Source organism: Neophocaena asiaeorientalis, unplaced genomic scaffold (assembly GCF_003031525.2).
Source record: "Neophocaena asiaeorientalis asiaeorientalis breed wild unplaced genomic scaffold, Neophocaena_asiaeorientalis_V1.1 scaffold264, whole genome shotgun sequence".
Classification (NCBI taxonomy): domain Eukaryota; kingdom Metazoa; phylum Chordata; class Mammalia; order Artiodactyla; family Phocoenidae; genus Neophocaena; species Neophocaena asiaeorientalis.
The window spans coordinates 7,339,160-7,357,055 of NW_020185332.1; the positions used below are offsets into that span (position 1 = coordinate 7,339,160).

The 17,896-nt window shown below is 42.3% G+C and overlaps 1 protein-coding gene across 1 annotated transcript in view; it reads left to right on the top strand.

Annotated features, from left to right (window-relative positions):
• MYO1E (myosin IE) overlaps positions 1-17,896 on the top strand; it is a 204,865-nt gene that overhangs the window by 138,236 nt on the left and 48,733 nt on the right. The window contains exons 10-16 of the mRNA XM_024735250.1: positions 1,392-1,588; positions 5,029-5,109; positions 5,398-5,484; positions 7,795-7,881; positions 8,891-9,058; positions 10,170-10,255; positions 12,423-12,504. Of these exons, the coding sequence (XP_024591018.1) occupies positions 1,392-1,588; positions 5,029-5,109; positions 5,398-5,484; positions 7,795-7,881; positions 8,891-9,058; positions 10,170-10,255; positions 12,423-12,504 (788 nt within the window). The remainder of the gene's footprint in view (positions 1-1,391; positions 1,589-5,028; positions 5,110-5,397; positions 5,485-7,794; positions 7,882-8,890; positions 9,059-10,169; positions 10,256-12,422; positions 12,505-17,896) is intronic.

A 17,896-nucleotide genomic window follows, 5' to 3' on the forward strand; every position in this document is an offset into this window, starting at 1 on the left:
AAAAATCTGTTTATATCACTAGCCCCCCCTCTTGGTGAGTTTCTTGACCTGAAACAATTTGCGGACCCATGAGAACCTCACCTTTTCAATTCGAACTGACCGCAAACTATGCCAACTACACGTCCTTAGGATTGGGTGGGTGTTCTGAGATATGAATACCACCGATCACTCTGTACACCACCCCAGGGAAATCAAGTAACACCCCTCTCTAGAAGTCATCCAGGCTTCATTTGACTCCAACCCAAATATCACCTACCATTCAGGCCCTCCACCATTGGAATTCATCCTAATCTTTTTTTTTTTTTTTTTTTTTTTTTTTTTGGCGGTCCCCGGCCCTCTCACTGTTGTGGCCTCTCCCGTTGCGGAGCACAGGCTCCGGACGTGCAGCCATGGCTCACGGGCCCAGCCGCTCCGCGGCATGTGGGATCTTCCCGGACCGGGGCACGAACCCGCGTCCCCTGCATCGGCAGGCGGACTCTCAACCATTGCGCCACCAGGGAAGCCCCATCCTAATCTTTTAATCACCTACCTTGACTTTCATCTCCAGCTAGTGCTACACACCTCAGCTGTATCTCCCACATTCTTGCCTCCTTGCCTTTGCACATTCCACTCCCCTGTCTCCCTCTTCTTTCTTCCTCTGCATCTGTACAAGTCCTGTTCATCCTTTGAGCTGCCATCCCCCAAATCCCACATCTTCCTTGACCACCCCGGCAAACTGTAATATCTTCCTGTTCTAAATTCCTCCAGGACTTTATTGTCTGTCTGTGCTACATACTCAGCTTTCTGTAGGCTTCTTTATTTGATAAACCACCTTTGCCTCATCTAGATTGTCTTTAAGATTTCTTAAATACTTTATATCCTGTCCTCTCTCTTTAGTAACCCTACACATGGTGAGCACTCAATAACCATGTGATTTGTTATCTTTGAGCTTGATGGTATCAGGTGCTTCAAACTGTTTGGGAATGATGATTCTATGAAAACACTGCACCAAAAAGGAAGAAAAACAATTATACGGAGCCAAGGAAATGTTTCTTGATTTAGTTCCTTCCGGGCTGTCTTGCTGCAAGCTTGGAAAGATGTCCATTTTAGGCATGTGGCTGTGATCTCAATAGGGGGGATTGGTTTGCCACCCTTCTTGGATCCCGATTTGTATTATTGGAAGTCTCAGTCATCATAGGAATTGACTCATGTAATAGACCAATTGGGAAAAACAAAGTGGATGGGTGTGTGTGGGAATGCTGATAAGCAGTCTTCATTAAGTGAAAGTTCTTGGGGGCCAATGACGATGTCTTCTATATGAGCACACACACACACACAAGCGTCTCCATGTATTTGTGAGATGAATTGTTAAAATTCTGAAAGACAGTCATGTTTTATTTTGTTTTGTATAGTTTTGGCTTTTCCTGCCTATCTCCTGGGGATCAACCAGGACCGGCTGAAAGAAAAGCTAACGAGCCGGCAGATGGACAGCAAGTGGGGAGGCAAGTCGGAGTCAATCCACGTGACCCTCAATGTGGAGCAGGCGTGTTACACCAGGGACGCGCTCGCCAAGGCCCTGCACTCCAGGGTCTTTGATTTCTTGGTAGATGTAAGTAAACACAGGTTGGCATGGTTGATGCTTCGTATTTTAGCATCATATAAAGAGTGAAACTTCTCAGAGCTTTGTTTCCGTGTTTTGTCTCATTCCTTATAACCGTTACTTTACTCCTCCACTTTTTATCCTCACCCTGCGATCATTTTCTACTTTTCCACTTTTACTTCTAGCATTGTCCAGCAAGACTCTAATATGGTAACAGCCTCTTGTGGACAAAATATTTAGTAAAGCCAGGACTACAGGCCAGAAAAAGAGGAGACCCATGGTCATGAATCCTTGAGTCTAAAGGTTTAGAATGCTGTACTTGTCATCTACTGCTATGTTACAAATTAACCCAAAAACTTAGTGGCTTAAAACAGTAAGCATGTATTCTTTCATAGTTTCTGTGGGTCAGGTATTTGGAAGTGACTTAGTTTGGTGGTTCTGATTCAAGGATGAGAGTGCAGTCAAGATGCTGATTAGAACTACAAGGCTTGGACTTCCCTGGTGGCGCGGTGGTTGAGACTCCGCCTGCCGATGCAGGGGACACGGGTTTGATTCCTGGTCCGGGAAGATCCCATATGCCACGGAGCCACTAAGCCCATGCGCCACAACTACTGAGCTTGCGCTCTAGAGCCCGCAAGCCACTGCTGAAGCCCACTTGCCTAGAGCCTGTACTCTAGAGAAGAGAAGCCACCACAATGAGAAGCCCACACACTGCGATGAAGAGTAGCTTCTGCTCGCCGCAACTAGAGAAAGCCTATGCACAGCAACGAAGACCCAATGCAGCCAAAAAAAGAAAAAACTACAAGGCTTGACTGAGTTTGGAGAACGTGGTTCCACGATGGTGCACTCATATGGCTGTTGGCAAGATGCCTCAGTTCCTTGCTACATGGGCCTCTTTTCTGGGCTGCTTGAGTATCCTCCCAACATGACAGTTGGTTTCCCCCAGAGTGGATAGTCTAAGAGAGAGCAAGGAAGAAGCCACGAAGCTTTTAATGTCCTCAGATATTGCCACTGTGCCATCTTCTGTTCATTAGAAGCAAGTCACTAAGTACAGTCCACAGTTAAGGAGAGGGGAATTAGGTTCCACTTTTGGCGGGGAAGAGTATCAGAGACTTCTTGGATATATTTTTTAAACTGCCATATAGTTTTTAAATGATGGCATGACCGTATAGATATTATCTATACATATTCATAGAAATACATATTTATATATGTATACCACTTATAGATTGTGAAAATTAGTCTCTCAGCAGTGTAGAACTGCCAGTGGCAGTCTGTTAATCACTGTAGCTTCTAAATGGTAGAATAATAATAGCAAGCACTTATATAGCACTTACTATGTGGCAGATCCTGTTCTAAGTAGTTTAGAAAAAAATAACTTAATTTTTACAACAACCCTGTGACTTAGGTATTATTATCTCTATTTTACGGACAAGCTAACGGGCACAGAGAGGTTAAGGAACTTCCCCAAGGGCACACCACTATTAAGTGATAAACCTAGGAATTGAGCCCAGGTAATTCGGCAGTGCTCCAGCTATTTCATTCCTCTGCCTTTTATATGTTCAAGCCAGAAAGGACCCCAGGGGGACCCTAGTCAAGGGACAGCAGCCTGGCCATTAGATCCAAAAAGTCTGTGTTTGAGTCCAGGCAGCAACATCTGTAAGGCTTAAAGTATGGTTGGTGTGTTCAGGGTTGAGTAAGTCGGGGCAGGACAGGGTAATTATTCTGTGTACTACTTGTGGTTATTTTAAGGGTCAGATTGCTTGGGAAGGTCAGGGTCACAACGAAACATTAGTCATTCTTTTACCTTGTCCAGGCCCCTCATTTTTACTGAGAAGGGAATCTTAGCCCTGAGTGTTGGTGGTTTCACCCAAGGCCATTCAGCAAGAGGGTAGTGCCGAACTGGGATTAGAACCCACATCTCTTGTCTCTGTTCAGTGCACCTTCCGGTGCTGGCCTTCCCACCTTATTTCCTTTCTGTCTTCCCTTGATTTTTTGTGTGGTATAATGAGATAGATAAGCGATACTAATTGGAGCTGACATTTACTAAGCCCTGACTGTTTGCCAGGCACTGGGCTAAGTGCTATGTATCATTACCCATTGACTCATAAAAGATGAGTGTCCTTTTCTTCACCTGGAAAACACCTCTGGTACTTAAAAATTCATCCAGTTGTTCACCACCCCCAGGAATTTTCCTCCTACATTCCTCCCTCCCCTGCAGTCCTCACCAACCCCCTCTCACCTCCACCTACCCTCCTGTCATTGTCTGTTCCATTGATTACACGTCTCTCCTCACAGTGGTCAAGAACACAGATATAGTCATCATACTACTTAAATTTAATTCCAGACCCTTCCTCTTGTCCAGTAGGATCTTATGCTTTATGATGTTATCACTGTTGTTAAGAGAATTGTAGTGAGAATTAAATGAAACAACACTTGAGAAGCCCTTAGCGAAGCCTGGCACAGGCGATTGTTGAATATGTGTAAGCTGCTTTTATTGCCATCCCTTTAATACTAATTTATGGTATCACTATCCATAGTTGCCTCTGAGAATAGAGACTGTCTTCTTGACATTCCTGCCGTATTATGTTAGGTGATCATTAATTGACTACAGGGCATCCCTCATTTTACTGTGCTTTGCAGATACTGTGTTTTTTTACAAATTGAAGGTTTGTGGCAACTCTGTTGAACAAATCTGCCAGTACCATCTTTCCTACAACATTTCGTGTCTCTGTGTCACGTTTTGGTAACTCTCGCGATATTTCAGACTTTTTCATTATTATATTTGTGATGGCACTCTGTGATCTTTGATGTTACTACTGTGACTTGCTAAAGGCTCAGAAGATAGCATTTTTCAGCAATAAAGTACTTTTTGATGAAAGTATGTACTTTTTTTTAGATGTAATGCTGTTGCACACTTAATAGACTGCAGTATAGTGTAAACATAACTTTTATATGCACTGGGAAACCCAGAGATACGCTGTGACTCACTTTTTTGTGACATTTGCTTTATTGCAGTGGTCTGGAGGCAAACCTGCAGTATCTCTGAAGTATGCCTGTACTGAATGGGGTCAATGGAAATAATATTTACAAACCTTGCAATGAATATTGGTTCTTTTTGTGAAATAGGTTTGACTTCAATCACCCAAGATGATATTTTCTTCTAAATCTTAAGACTTCTTGAGAGAAACTAGCTCTGCCAGAAATGAGTGGTTTTCATCATTAAGCAAACTTTTTTTTCCCTACCAGACTAGTTTTTATTAGATTCTGGTGGTTTCCCAAAGTACTTGACATTGCACTGAGACCTTTTTTAAGGGGCAATTCACCTGTCTTTTTGTCGTCCTCTATTTCTAGTAACCAGGAGTAGCTGCTTCCCTTCCCCCCATGCATGCCCATTTTTAATATGAATGTAAAAGGAATTACTTACCATGCTGGTTACTTTCTTCTAGTCCATCAACAAAGCGATGGAGAAGGACCACGAGGAATACAACATTGGTGTCCTAGACATCTATGGCTTTGAAATATTTCAGGTAAGACCAGTTTGAGTAGTTGGAGACTACGAAGGGAGATACTTTTTACCTGGCTTGAAAGAAATAATTCTAGGCCATGGAAAAAAAACCATCATGGCTCATTTTTGCCTCTGAGTTCTTCATGTACCTTTACCAAATTAGTTTCTCCTAAATATAAACTATGCTGCTTTCTACTGATGCCTCCAACATTTCTGTTAAGGCTTTTCACTAAATCACTCAACAAATGACTTTAAAATGATTTTGCAGAAACAATTACATGAAAGTAACATTTTCTTTTTTTTTCCCCAGAAAAATGGCTTTGAACAGTTTTGTATCAATTTTGTTAATGAAAAATTACAGCAGATTTTTATTGAACTCACATTAAAGGCAGAACAGGTGAGCAGTCCCCCTTCCTTCATCTTGTTCTATTTCTAATTTGTTTTGTTTTAAAGGGTATAGATTTCTCTCTTTCGGTAATAGATTCAGATTTTAGTCTTGTATTAGGAAATGTACTTAATAGAGTCAGGCAGAAATACCATATGCCACTGTGACATTTTAGTCTGAAGTAAAAACACCATCTGCTACCTTTTCTTTCTTCTTTAAGTAAATGATGCTGTGAAGTTGGACTTAGGACTGGCTGTTTTTACTACTCTCTGACTCATTGACCAAGTAGAAATGGAAGCCTATTCCAACCCCAGCTGTCTGTGGCATATACTGTGTTCCAAAGGAGAACTTGGTTTTCTCAGATCTGCTCTGCTCCCAACCTAACATAAAAATAAATGTGTCTTTAACAAAGCTGGTATTTAAATTTGGACTTGAGGTAACTTGTCTTGCTTATACTACCTTTTGAAAGTCCAGGGCACGTTCCCTTTTATCCTGCTACCTACTCTTTGTCGATTTCTTGGGTCGCTGTAATAAGGTACCACACACTGGATTGCTTAAAACAATAAAATTTTTTTCTCTCCCAGGTCAGGAGGCCAGAATTCAAAATCAAAATGTCACTAGGGTAACACTCGTTCCAAGGGCTCTAGGAGAAAACCCTTCCTTGCCTTTTGTAGCTTGTGGTGGCTCCTGGCGTTCCTCGTCTTGTGGCAGCATAACTTCAATCTCTGCCTCTGTCTTCACATGACCTTCTGTCTGCATCCAAATCTCATTCTCTTTTCTCTTATAAAGACGCCAGTCATTGGATTTAGGGATCACCCTAAATCCACGTTAATTTTATTTACGAGATTCCTAGCTAATTATTATACCTACAGACATCCTATTTCCTCACATTTTGAGGTTCTAGGCGGACACAACATCTTGGGGGATACATTCAACCCATTACACACATCAAGGGCTGTTTGAGGAATGTTTGTTCATGGACGTGTTCGTGCCTCTGCTTAGGAACCCCAGTGACCAATGGTTTTCACAGAAACCTCTGCCCTGGGATTCTTCCACTCCGTCAGTGTAGCTAGAGCAAACCCATAAGGGAGGACATGGTAGGGACTGAGGTGGGAGAAGAAGGCGGAGGCTAGATCACAGAGGAACTTTGTAGGGGGTGGCAGATTTTAGAGTAAGTACGCTGGGAAGCCATTGGAGAATTTTGACTAGAGAGTGACGTGAGCTGATTTGTGTTTGTTTTTGACCAGGTGGCTCTGGCTCTGTAGACCTACAGGTAGGGTGGGGCAGGGGAGGGCAAACAGGAGTGGAAGTTTCAAAACCGGTTAGGAGCCTCCTGCCTGAGACTGGGCAAGAAAGGGGGTGAGTAGACAGCGGTGGCAGCAGTAGAGGTGGTGCCGTGGTGAGGTGGTCAGATTTGGCATATGTTTTGGAGAGTGAGTCAGCCTGAGTTGCTCAGTATAATTACCAAAGGGACATGGAGTCAGGGATGATTCCTTCCTCTGTAGCTTGAATAACAGGGCCAATGGGGAGACTGTTTACTGAAGGGTAAGATGAGAGCAGTTGGTTGGAGACAGTGGAGGGATGGAGGGCCAGAACACTGCTGAACGTGGTTAGGTTTGAGAGGCCTGTTATACCTCTGAGTGGAAATTTCCAGTATATGAAATACATCAATATATGAATCTGGAACTCAGTGGGGAAGTCTAGACTAAAGAAATAAATTCAGGTGTCATTAGGCTATAGGTGTTATTTTAAGCCAGGGAGTTGATTGGAATTACCTAGAGAATGAGAGTAGAGGAAACAAGGCTGGGAGATTGAGCCCTGAAAGTCTCCATCAGTATAAGGATCTGGAAAAAAAGAAAGAGCCGCCAGCAAAGGAAGCTAACAAAGCCAGACTGATGAGGAAGGAGGAAAACCAGGAGAGTGTGATGGTGTTCATCAAGTGTAACGAGCGGCTGACCTGAATGAGGGGCCTTCCCTTTAAGTACCTAGATGCTAATCTGTACTTCTGTGCTATGTTGAGTTCAAAAAGATTGTTCTATAACTGGACCTACAGGTTAAGCCATTTTAAAGTGCCATTTTTGTATGTCAAAAACAATTGTATGGGATCAATTTCATATGGTCCCAGCCAAACATAAAAATGACCAAGCAATGAAACGCTCCTTTCCTCTTCCTCTTAGAAAAAATTAAGATTGCAGGTTTTTATTGAAGGGCATTCAGGTTTTTCTTTCCCCATGATTCCTGTGCCTGTGGTATCCATCGTGTGCAGAGCTCCAGCTGGTCTCCACTGGGTAATACTGTGAATTCCCACTTTCTGTTCTACAGGAAGAATACGTTCAAGAAGGCATCAGATGGACACCCATCGATTACTTTAATAACAAAATCGTGTGTGACCTCATCGAGAACAAAGTTGTAAGTATCGGTCTGGTGTGTCTCTTCACTGCTCACAGGTTTACACTAAGTGAGTTTTTGTTCTCTCTGTCGTTGTATTAGAATAAGCAAAGTGACAGCTCTGATTTGCAGAGAGTTTTAGCGATTACATTTATTTTGCTTATGGGTATATGTGTGAAAATAGAGTTTTACTCTCGTAGTTAATACACACATGTATGAGTACATTGCCAATTTACGAACGGAGGTTGTTACTGAATCTTAAGAGAAGACAGTTATGACTTATGTTGATGGCATAGCATATGAAGAGATATAAACTTGGCCCTGCCTCCTAGACCATTTATACAACTTCTAGGACTTTAGCCCTAGAAATTATTCAAAAGGAAATAAAAGGGTATAGAGAGGGATCTGTACAGTACTGTTGTGTTCTGTTTTTTTATAAAAGTCCCAACTGGAAACTGAAAACATCCATAGAGAACTCAGTCTTTAAATAAACTATAGCATATAAGAGTAGGGAAATACAGCCATCAAAATAATAAGTATAAAGACTGTGTAAAACGGCAGGATTATTTATAAACTAGTGCTATGCAGAAAAAGTAATACATGATAGAATGTGTCCAGTGTGTAGCTGTATTAACCATGTCTATATGGGTAACAGGCTGAAAGCGAACATTAAGAAATGAATTAGGATCCAAGGAAAATGTTTTTATCTTTAGGGTTTAAAAAATCAACCTAGTACAAATAGGAGTGAGCAGATAATGATCTTTCTGTTTATGGCTTTGAATAGAACTTCGGGGAGTTAAACTATTCTCTTTTTTTTTTGAAAATGGACTTTCCCCCCATCGTTAGATCTAAGTGGTGGTGACTCCCATTGGGGATTATTAATAGCATTCTCCCTCAAAGGGAAAGATTGACTTTCAAGACGGTATCTTAAATCTAGGGAGCGGTTTCCTTGCTTAAGGAAAGACCTGATAAACGTTATATGTTTTAAAACAGTCACTGAGTTGGGACTTTGCTCTCTTGGTCCCATCAGAACCCCCCTGGGATCATGAGCATCCTGGATGATGTATGTGCCACGATGCACGCGGTGGGTGAGGGAGCGGATCAGACGCTGCTCCAGAAACTTCAGATGCAGATTGGGAACCATGAGCACTTCAACAGCTGGAACCAAGGCTTCATTATTCACCATTATGCTGGGAAGGTATGGCCAGGGAGCAGGGCTTCAGCAGGAAAGGGGAAGCTATCCTTTTCAATGTCTATCTGTATTAAGCCTTTGGGTCTGTAATCTGTTTTCTCACGAGGCAACTGAAAGCCATGTCCACAGAGTTTTATGTGCCTCACTGTGTTTTATTCATCCATCATTCATTCATTCAGCAACATGGGACCCGTGAAATATTTGGAGAGACAAACAAAAGATAGTGCGTATACACCACTGTGTATTTTTTAGCATGAATCACCCTTCATATAAAATAAGCATGAATCAAACCCCTGCATTAGCAGGCAGACTCTCAACCACTGCGCCACCAGGGAAGCCCCAACCTATATATTAACTGCTGAAGGAATGAGATTTTTTCTCGCCTCTTATGCCGTCACAAGCTTGCATTTTTTACTTGCCCATCCTCCCTGGGAGTATACATAAGGACCAGAGGCTCACTTTGGGGTTTGTTCTCATAAAATGCATGATTACTTACTGGGTGCTACTGGGTACCAAGCTTTGTGTGGGTACTGGTGATGCACAGGTAAGTAGATTGATGTCAAGATATTTGGGGACTTCCTAGTACTGTGGAAATTCATTGGTCTCACCCTTCATCCCAATAAGTCTCTTATTAACCAAGGAGGGTCCTTGAGCATGAGACTTCAACTAAACTGATCTAACTCTGACACCATTTGTAGGAGAAATCGAAAAGCCTCAGATGACGTGGCCCACTGCAGTGCATTTAGTGAGCATAGAGAGTTTTATTTTACTCCATCTGACCTAAAATTTAGAGAAAGAATAAAGTGTATTATTTACATACCCCTATAGATCCATCGAAGAAGGGCTATGTAATCAAGAGAGTTGGGGTCCTGGTCATGTATCATTTGGATCGTGTGAGCAGCCAGAGACCATCCATCAGCATCTCCAGGCCATCGCCAGCTGAAGTCATCTAACAAGTTAAAACATGCACAGCCTTAATGTGACAGGTCGGGATGAAAGCCCAATTGTTATATCTGGAAATACACACACTCTCTGGAGGATAGCCATGCCAGCTTGGATGTTTTGTTCAATGAAATACTTAAAGGATAAAATTCGATATCTTTCCATTCTTGGCCAGGTATCCTATGACATGGATGGCTTTTGTGAGCGGAACCGTGATGTGCTGTTTATGGATCTGATTGAGCTTATGCAGAGCAGTGAGCTGTAAGTGTGTTTGCCTTATCCGACACGGGATATAGGTTTGACCAGATTTTCAATATTAGAACAAACGTGTGACATTCGAATGGTCGGCGTTATGTTTCCTTGTGCTGTTGGGTCTGGGTTATCACTAGACCATTCAGCTTCTCAAAACGGCTTTTTTCCCCCCGGTCTTAGTCTCTCCCTTGTACCCCTGATACTTCCCACCCCTCATGCTAAGTGCTATCTGCATGCCCTTCAGGGTCCCCAGTTTCATCATTTTCAATGGTTTTATCAGGGAGAAGTGCCCATTCTGGAGTTGGGTTGGGATGGCTGTGCCTGACTGTCTAAGAGTGAGACAGTCTGGCTCTGTGACACTTTGCCCTCGGGACATCATCCCAGGAATTCTCTCTCTGTTTTTAAAAATGCTAATAGCTTAGCTACACCAAAGTTAACCTGAATTGCTGAAGCACTTGGGAAATGGCTCAAGAACTCAGGGAGGGGCACTCAGAGATCCGTTTTAACTCCCAAGACCCTGACTAAGCTAAAAGCGTAGAGCCGTGGGGGCATCCGCCTTGCAAGCTGCTGGGGCTCCCGGGGCCAGCTTTGCCATGTCCTTTCCTTGCCTCTTCCGTGCAAAGGTCCCCACAGTCCTGGGTAATGATGTGAGATGTCATTTACACGATCAGGGCTGCCCATGCCTGGCAAGCACAATACTGCACAATCTTCCAGATTTTACAAGTTTTAGAGCCGTCTCCAAGTAATAGTTGCCATTTTAGTCTCTGTTACTTCAACTTTCGTAATGTCAAGGGTAACTTCTTTGATCAACAGCTGCAAGCCTGATAATTTTCTAGAAAAGGCCTGACTTCAATGAAAGCAAAACTGAGTTTCCTTTTTGGTCCGTGGTTCGAAGTTCTGCTCCGTTTAACCCTCTTCCCCTCCCTCCAGCCTCCACTCCTCCCTGGCCCTCATCTCCCCAGGCCTGCACTTTCGTGGCACTCACACCCCTCACTTCGGAGATTCTTCTCTCAAAACGTAAAATCTATTTGCTCTTAAAAAGCCAGGGAAGCCACAAGTCCTGGCTTTTGGAGTTTATTAAAATCAGGTGCAGGCATGCTTTCAGAGATTTTTTTTCTTTTTAATTATCAAAATTACTGCAAAATGCAAGAGCTATTGATACTTCCACGTAAAACTCCTGTCATGTAGACATGGTCTGTTGTTTGGTAAACACATGTGCTGTAAAAAAATCTGTAATTGTGTCTGGTGAGGTTATGAAAGTAGAATGCTGTGGAGACTTCCTAGAAAATCCATGATGCCCAATAAGTCATTTAGGGGGAATTTCCTTTGAGTGGCAGATTCCTAATTTACATGGATCACATCATTCATTCAATCAGCAAATATTTATTGAGCACCTACTGTGTACTAGGCTCTGTTCCGGACACCAGGGACACTAAGGTGACTAAGACATTGTCCCTGCCCTGTGCCTTTTGAGGCAGGCCTGTCAACAGATGTAGCTCAGTTACAACTACTAATGAAGTCGTATATTCAGCAGGCAAAGCATTAGTGGATTAGTTGCACTTAAAATTGTTCATACTCAAAACACCTTTTGTCTAGGTTTTTTGCTTGAGGGATGGGAGGGTTGATACAGTACCCTATTATTAGCATCTTGTGGGCAAAGGCCACTGATGCTGTGAAACATCCTATAATGTGTAAAGCAGCCCCAGGCCCCAGCACAGAATTATCCAATCCCAAATATCAGTAGCACCAAGGCTGAGAAACCCTGCTTTGGAGCAAAGCAGAATCTGCATTGGATCTGGACCAGTCATACAAATCCCTGCACTCTGGTCTATCTTACTTAACTCAGAAAACCCACACTGACCCCCCTATGTTGTGTCCAGTTGCCAAGGTGTATCTCAGTTCTAGTGGGTGGGGAAATTTGAAAGGCAGAGTTTAACATTTTACTTTTCAGGCCTAGACTCCAAGATGCTTCTGTCTTAGAATTCTCTCTCTACGTTTCTTGTGTCCATTGCTTTTTTTTTCTCCCGGGTCACAACTTGATGGCTTGAGTCAGATGGCCATTCTGTATCCAAGGTTCTGTGCTTCTGGACGACTCTCTCCATTCTCTATGGAAGCAGGCTTTCCAGCCCCCAAGGTACTTACTGATTGCTAATCCATTCTCTTTCTCCTTTTCCAGACCTTTTATAAAGTCTTTATTTCCGGAAAATCTGCAGGCTGACAAGAAAGGACGCCCAACTACTGCTGGAAGCAAAATAAAGGTTTGTTCTATTTTAATAGGGAAATTTATGGATCCCTATTAAGAGGTAGGGTTTTCTAGGCGTCAGGAACTACACCCCTGGGCCAGGATGCGGTCAGGGAGATGTAACAGATTCATTACAGAAGATGGCCAGAAGTAACGTTGCTGCTTGAGAAAGGGTTATAGGACGCAGGTGAATTTGACTTGGCTGTACTGAAACCCCAAATGGATATTAAGTACCTCATAGCTTAATAGTCAGCAGGTGATAATCAGTTACTTTCTAAGAGGAAGTGGCTTTGTACTGAATCTAGGAGAATTCTCATTAAACTGTCAGAGAGATTTTATGATCAAGAGCCACATTTTGGATTTTGATGATGCTTTTCCAGACCAGACCCCAGAACCTGCCAATTACGGAACTTGACGAACCTGAAATTCTACCGGGTATTATGTGGGGAATTTATGCACCTTCCGCACTGGGTCTTGTGGGCCCTCCTTTCTGTGAATTACAGGCATCTTGGCTTCATAGTGTCTCAAAGTCAGAGGAATTCTTGGTGTTTCTTGAGAGCCTCTCCTGGAGAGTGCATTGAATTATCGGAGGCGCTGTGTGATGAAATCGGTTGTCCCTAATTACTCTCTGAATTCAGAGGTTGTGTCAAACACACTCCATCATGTAATTTTTTGAAAAACAGTCACTAAACTTTTTCTTACTTAATTATACCAGTTAAAAACAGTTCCTTATTTTATATTTTTATTATATTTAAAAAAATTTTTATTTTATATTATAGTTGATTTACAACGTTGCGTTAGTTTGAGGTGTACAGCAAAGTGATTCAGTTATACATATACACATAGCCATTCTTTTTCAGTTTCTTTTCCCATGTAGGTTATTACAGAATACTGAGTAGAGTTCCCTGTGCTATACAGTAGGCCCTTGTTGATTATCTATTTTATATATAGTAGTGTGTATATTAAGCAGTTTTTTAAAGAATCATACCAATTAAGTACCACCCTGTCTTTATAATCAATGGAATCATTGAGTGATTAAGAGTAGGGCTCTGGGGCTTGTCACCTGTGTTCAAATCCCTCACCGTGTGATAACACTAGACAAGAAACTTAAACTCTCAGTGCCTCTTTTGCCTTAGAGATTTTAGTACCTATCTCAGGGAGGTACTGTGGTGATTAATTTCCATCGTCCATCTAAGGCACACACTGCCTGAAACATAATAAGCCCAAACCGTGTATGCTTTCCTGTTCCGTACTACTCCATCCGTCTCCTCCCTCTCTGCCATGCTTCTTCGTCTCTGCTTAATTCTCAGTGGACACTTGATGTGCCTGTTCTGACTGTCCATCCCCCTGTGTGGCTCTGTGTGTCCAGATCCTACATGTCCTTCTCACAGTGCCCTCCGATAACCCCGGCCCCGTGAACACCATGGTTGCTGCTGCCTGTTTTGTTCACGAGCGTTTTCTTCTCCGAGTGTTGCACATATGGAAGCCTGTCTTCCCAGCCTCTGAGGGCATAAGCACTGCGTGAAATAAAGGGAACGTCACAGCAACGCGACCCTTCCATCCGGAGGAGCTTCAGGTTTTGTGCAGGAAGTCAGGCGCAAGCTAGAGGGTAGGGTTTTGAGCTGGAGGGTAGAGTCCTCTGGGATTAAGGACAGTCATGTTCAAGGAACTTGAGACATACAGTAGTCCTGGGACAGTGTCTGGATTGAGTTCACTGGGGCAGAGAGTTGACGGCAGGGCGGAGATGCGGTTCTCACGAGGCCCCAGATAATTGACATCTGCACGAAGCTCTGACTCAAGCTTTAGCTTCTAGGTCCTGGATAAGGATTAGCTCTAGGCTGGAAAATCTAGTCACAAGACTGTCACATTCAGATCCAAGGGGCCCAGATCATCAAGGCTGCAGTGACTCACTTTCAAGTGGTCTGGATTCTCAGTCCAACTTATTCCCTGTAAAAAGCAGGGTGGTGTTAGGAGCATTTTTCTCCTCCTTGGAAGACTTGACCCCTTCATATTCTTGTCTAGTGTTACGCTCAAAATAGCCACCTTCCGGGTGTACTCAAAATGTTTAGGATTGCTATGGTCTGGGGAGGTCAGCCTGAAGTCAGACAGCTCATCTAGGGAGACCGTACTATGCATATTCTCACCAGTGGTATCTTGGTGAGCTGTGTGACCTCCGCCTGTCTGACACTCTGCTTCCGTGTAGGAATGAGATTCTCCCTGTTTTATGTCTCCTGAGTCACCTCTTAGAGATGCATAGCCACGGCCCAATCTCTTACACCTTTCACGTCTACAATATTTTGCAGATGCTAAGTATCATCTTTTTTTTTTTTTAATTTTTATTGAAGTATGGTTGATTTACAATGTGTTTCAGGTGTACGACAAAATGATTCAGTTACACATATATATGTACGTATTCTTTTTTAAGTTCTTTTCCATTATAGGTTATTACAAGATATTGAGTATAGTTTCCTGTGCTATACAGTAGGACCTTGTTGGTTATTTTATATATAGTAACTAAGTATCATCTTAATGATATCCCTGAGGTTAAACGTTTAAAGGGATCCTGAGTTCCTTGGAAGAAAAATTAAATTTATGTTCAAGGTAGTTTTAGTGTTGGGAATCTTACTGTATTCTAATTCCTTAAAATTTAAAACTGTTCTGTAGGATTTAATTAATAGAATATTTGCTTGGTGAGAACTCCCACTGTCTTTGTTTATAAATAAGAGTATTCTTTCCTTAATAACATGTGATTTTTGAGGCTTTCCTAAATTCTACGTTGTTGTGGCTAAAAGGGACGGTTTTGAAATTAGAGCCAAAGATTGAGGGAATGAAGCTCAGAGCTGGCAAAGTGGACTGGGCTACAGCTTTATCTAAGTGAGACTGGGCCTCTAAAGGAGCAGATATGATAAGAGATGCAAGTACTATGAGGTAACTGGACTCGTAGACATTTAACATCTATTCCAACCTTCAGATTAAAGTAGAGGTCTTCTAGTTCAACCTCCTTAGTTTACAGATGGGGAAACTGAGGCCCAAAGAAATTTAGTGATTTGCAACATAGCTCGCAAAGAGCAGAGCCAGGATCCCAATTCAGGTTTGCTAATAATCTCTGTGGAGGGTAGAATGGGGAGCTGTCACCCTAAGCCTTTCTCACTGTCCTGTCTGCACTTTTTTTTTTTTTTTTTTGCGGTACTCGGGCCTCTCACTGTTGTGGCCTCTCCCGTTGCGGAGCACAGGCTCCGGACGCGCAGGCTCAGCGGCCATGGCTCACTGGCCCAGCCGCTCCACGGCGTGTGGGATCTTCCCGGCCCGGGGCACGAACCCGTGTCCCCTGCATCGGCAGGCGGACTCTCAACCACTGTGCCACCAGGGAAGCCCCTGTCTGCATATTTTAATGCCTGCTTCTGTAGGCAAGTAGACAAGCCTCTGTAGGCAAGCCTCTGCCCTTGTAGGGCTAGTGCCTTTGGTAACTTTCTGTTCTAACTCATGGGCTCTTCTTGTCTGGAGCCAGAGTGAATCCAACCTGCTGCTTCCCAACCACTTCAGGGGGCATTTAAAGTTGACCCATAGCTAAATACAGGATAATTTTGAGATATATTCCTGTTTGCTCAAATTGATTATTCCAAAACCTAAAGGCTTCTCTCTAATCCTAACTCACCCAGTTAATTCCTTTTGTTATCACACTAAGTTATCCCGTATCTTTCTTGAGGAGGATGGCATTGTGGTTAAGAAAAAAACTTGGTAGCTCACAGACTTGGGTTCTAGCCTTACTTCTGCTTACTAGTTATATCATCTTGAGTAATACTTTATTTGTTTAAGGCCCTGTTTTCTCATCTAAAAAATGGGAATGATAATTGTAAGAAGCTACTTCTTAAAATTCTGAGGCATAAATAAGAAAATCCATGTGTCTAGCCCATGAAGCATATTCAGTACTTGTTAGCCGTTACTATTTTGAGCTATCGAATAGCTCAATAGAAAGAAGTATGTCAAGTGTCATATAAACTTAAGTCGAACTTGCCCCAGTGTTTTCTTATGCTAAGTCGAAAAGGTATGCTCCTAAATGCTTAGGACTAAAGAGTCTGCTAAGTTATACGTAAAAATTAAAAAATAAAAATTAAGAGTTTGGGAACTTAAAAAATAAAGCTTTATTATAACCAGTCCCTCCCCAGCTTCATCTTACGTGTTGCAAAGATCATTAAATTTGTTCTCAAGTACAATCTCTCTCTCATCAACAAGGAAGATGAGAGTCAATTTACATTTTTATCGTAGAGCTTTGCTTTGATCATACAACCTCGGCAGCTTTGCCCTGAATTCCAAGCATTGCAAAGAATGCCATATTCTGCACATCTAAACAGAGAACTTTTGCTTTGAATATACCCAAGAGTTTTTCTCAGGGGTTTCAGATTTCCCAAACCCATGAAAACAGAAAAGTCCTAATTGAGAGAGGGTTGAGTACTGCAGGCAGATCCCTTCTGCTGACTTTGTAATGGTTTTCTGGCTTTGGAGATCCCTTTCCTCTATTTTCTTTTAGAGGTTTTCTCTCTTCGTGCTGATTTGCTTAGAATGAGAGGTTGCATGTGTGCCCCGTTATTGGATCCATAGGGTATGCTCAGCTGTGTGGTGCTGGGAATGGTGATGTGGGCTCTGCTCCTGTTTCTTCAAACAACATTTGTGGTACACATGATTTGAAATATCTCATAAGCAATTTCAGCTTCATTTATGTGGCTTTTTCTTCTTGAACCCAGTTCCATCGTGGGTACCCGATGCACAGGTAGTAAGAGCTGATTTTACATTCAATATTTTAGTTCGTGAAAGAGTAAGTTTCCTGCCACACTGAAAGGGCTCTGAGTCAGCAGGTTTGGAAAAGGACATGCTGAGGAAGAAGGTGAATGAAATGGCCTATAAAAGGTTTATGAATTCTGAGATCTTTATGTATCTCCCACTTTTTAATTGTGAATTTCCATCATTTTAATAAGGTGATTCATTGGTTAGATTGCCTGAAAAGAGTACAGGGGATTTTGATGATCTATCCTTGCAAATAAATGTGTGCACCTCCCTTCCCCTCAGAGTTTATGAGAAAAATGTATTTGCAAAGGCCGTCAGTCAATATAAAATTAACTAAATTTGTTAACAATTGGCATGCTTCCCTGTTTCTCCTAAAAAGAATTATATGGGAGGATTTACTGGGTTTGGGGGTGTTTTTTTTTTATCTTATTTTATTAACTATACTAAAAATACCTCATCGTTTTCAAAAATCTAATTTCAAACCCACTTAAGAGTGTTCAAATCACCATAACAGTCAGTAGAGCTTTAAGAAAGTGTAGTAGACCCGAGTTGAGCCCAATGAACAAACTGTCACGAGGATGAATTTCTAGCTGTACATTTGCACACAGGTCTCCTTTGAAAGTTGG